This window comes from Trachymyrmex septentrionalis, unplaced genomic scaffold, assembly GCF_001594115.1.
Source record: "Trachymyrmex septentrionalis isolate Tsep2-gDNA-1 unplaced genomic scaffold, Tsep1.0 scaffold2, whole genome shotgun sequence".
Lineage (NCBI taxonomy): Eukaryota > Metazoa > Arthropoda > Insecta > Hymenoptera > Formicidae > Trachymyrmex > Trachymyrmex septentrionalis.
This window is the reverse complement of record NW_017305179.1, coordinates 727,314-729,677: the sequence shown is the minus strand read 5'-3', so window position 1 is coordinate 729,677 and position 2,364 is coordinate 727,314. Positions and strand designations below refer to the sequence as shown.

The 2,364-nt window shown below is 38.5% G+C and overlaps 2 protein-coding genes across 3 annotated transcripts in view; one reads left to right on the top strand and one right to left on the bottom strand.

Moving 5' to 3' along the window:
• Positions 1-2,364, top strand: part of LOC108747425 (spermatogenesis-associated protein 5) — a 104,279-nt gene that overhangs the window by 67,958 nt on the left and 33,957 nt on the right. The window lies entirely within an intron of this gene.
• The window catches only part of LOC108747431, a 4,215-nt gene continuing 2,251 nt past the window's right edge, over positions 401-2,364 (bottom strand). The window contains exons 2-4 of the mRNA XM_018484875.1: positions 1,398-1,935; positions 944-1,295; positions 401-623 (exon numbers count right to left, since the gene is read on the bottom strand). Of these exons, the coding sequence (XP_018340377.1) occupies positions 524-623; positions 944-1,295; positions 1,398-1,935 (990 nt within the window). The 3' untranslated portion in view covers positions 401-523. The remainder of the gene's footprint in view (positions 624-943; positions 1,296-1,397; positions 1,936-2,364) is intronic.

Below are 2,364 nucleotides of genomic sequence, written 5' to 3'. Positions count from 1 at the left end.
AAAATACAACATACATTGTATTGTGGAATATAATTTCAGTAGTTGTATGATGTACAAAACAAGATTTTATTTTTTTTTACACTGTTTAGCTATTATTCCTTAAATATTCCTAATAAATTATAAATGAATAATACTTGTATGTGGAACACCGTGTGATATTGCACATAATCTTTTTTTTATTTCTCTCATTCTAAGAAAAGTAAGCAGCTTGGGATTTCGTTAATATCCCATCGCTGTTTAATCAATTCAATAATTGTCGTAATATTTATACATCACGCGAAAGAAGAAAATAATTTTTATGTGATCAATCAACACACGGCGTTCTTTACATGATCTTTTCAACATGGTATATTGATACAAAACTAGAATGTAATATACGAAAAGAGATTTAATGAAATAAGAAATAATAGAAAATAAATATAAATCTTTCAGACTACTCTCTTTTGGGAACACAATTGAAGTGGAAACTTAGGCAAGTTATTGCTCTTTTTTGGTACAATTGCGACGTGTGTGGTATCGTGTCTCAATAATCTTTCGCATTTTCCACTTGACGTTGATACTCTTCATCATCCGGATTTATCTCGCAGTCATTATCGTTATTCGGTATTCTCACTTCGTTGTACCTGTAACGTAATAAAAATACGTAAGACGAATGACAAGATGCCGTCTCTGAAGGGTTATATATACAAAAGTGTACAAGCGATATGAACCATATCAAGAGATAATAAACATTCTATCATAACTCTATGTTCGATCTCATTCGTTAACGTTGCCTGCCAAACCAGCTTTGTATATCTTATCGTATAACAGTAGAATTTTATTTGGATCTTTTACGAATAAACAAGAGTGAAATTTTGTAATAAAAGAAATCATTATTTTGACTTTCTCTCGACTTGGTGGGTTTGTGTGTGTGTGTGTGTGTGTGTTGGGCGAGAATAGGTACCTCGTGAAATCACCCTTACAAAGTCGCCAAGGCAACAAGTCGATCTTGTCGTGCAGCAGAGGCGAGATTTCCGGACTGACGATGTACGGTGTGCCGGTGCCGGAGCCACGGGTCAGTAGTTTTCTATTCTCATCGTAGCAACAGTGTTGCACGATAGCGCTCTCACTTTGCTGAGACGCTAGAGTCTGCACGCAATAAGCGGCGCCAGGTTTGTAGATCGCGAGCCGGTCCTTGTCGTGGCTCACGTCGCGCCATCGATACTTCTTCTTTCGCTTCTTATCCCAGATCTGGTTGTCGTAGAAGATGATGTTCGGATACAGGCAGGGGCACGCTGGCAAGTCGGCGACGGATCCTGCGGACACGCACACCCACACAAACACACGTCGGACGTCATCCATCGTACTCTCGTCAAATTTGCATTTAGCGAGCTCGATTTATGAAGTTTCGTTTTTACCCGGAAAGGCATTCTCGATCTTCTCCCTGTTGTCCAGCCACTTCTGACAGCGATCTTCATCGTCGATGCTGCTCATGTCATCGATGGCACTCGAGTTCGATACGTCCGGATTCGGCGCGTTCGAATTCGACACATTTCCAGTATTCTCCAGCGCTTCGATTAATCTTGCCAGGATAGACTCCAATCCTCCGTGAAACGGATAATAATTATCAAGAGTTTCGCGAATATGATGTATGTCGTTCACGTCATCGTTTTTGCCCTTGTAACTCCATACATTAATGCTTTTATGCTCGCGCTTTTCCTCATAAAGATTGCCCTCGGGAATTTTTATGACAGATGGAACCGTCTTCCGCCGAAATCCTCTACCCTTACGAGGACGATGTGTCGTACGGTTTCTGGGCCCCGAAGAATTCGCTCTCTGTCTGTGTTTGTTACCATCTTTTTGCTTGAACAAAATGGGTATCGTCGAAATATGATCGTATGATTTCGCACGAGTTTCCTTACATTCGACGTCTCGCGCTTTCGTAGAGATCTGTGCCTGAAAAAAATAGAAAATAGTGAGTTCAAAAACATCGCGATTGATGACAGCATTGCGATGATCAGAAGACTAATTGTAAGTTCTTATTATTTCGAATAAAATCATGATGATTATATCAAATCAAATGACGAATAACCGATTATCTTATAACTTTCTCTTTCTTTCTATATTTTTTTTATATTTATGATAAGACTTGATATTAAGCATCGATGCAAAATTACGCCGATTAACTAAATTATTCTCTGAACAATTAAACATTCTTTTTCAAGCCTAAAATCATGAGATTTTTAACCCCTAATTGTAGGATATTATAGACGACATGAAGTGTCTTAGGAACACTTTTAAAAATCTGAAAAAAGATGCTTTCCTTTTAGGAGATACTTTCCAGCAAGAAATAGACTATGAGTGCTTTCCCATTTGGTAACACAA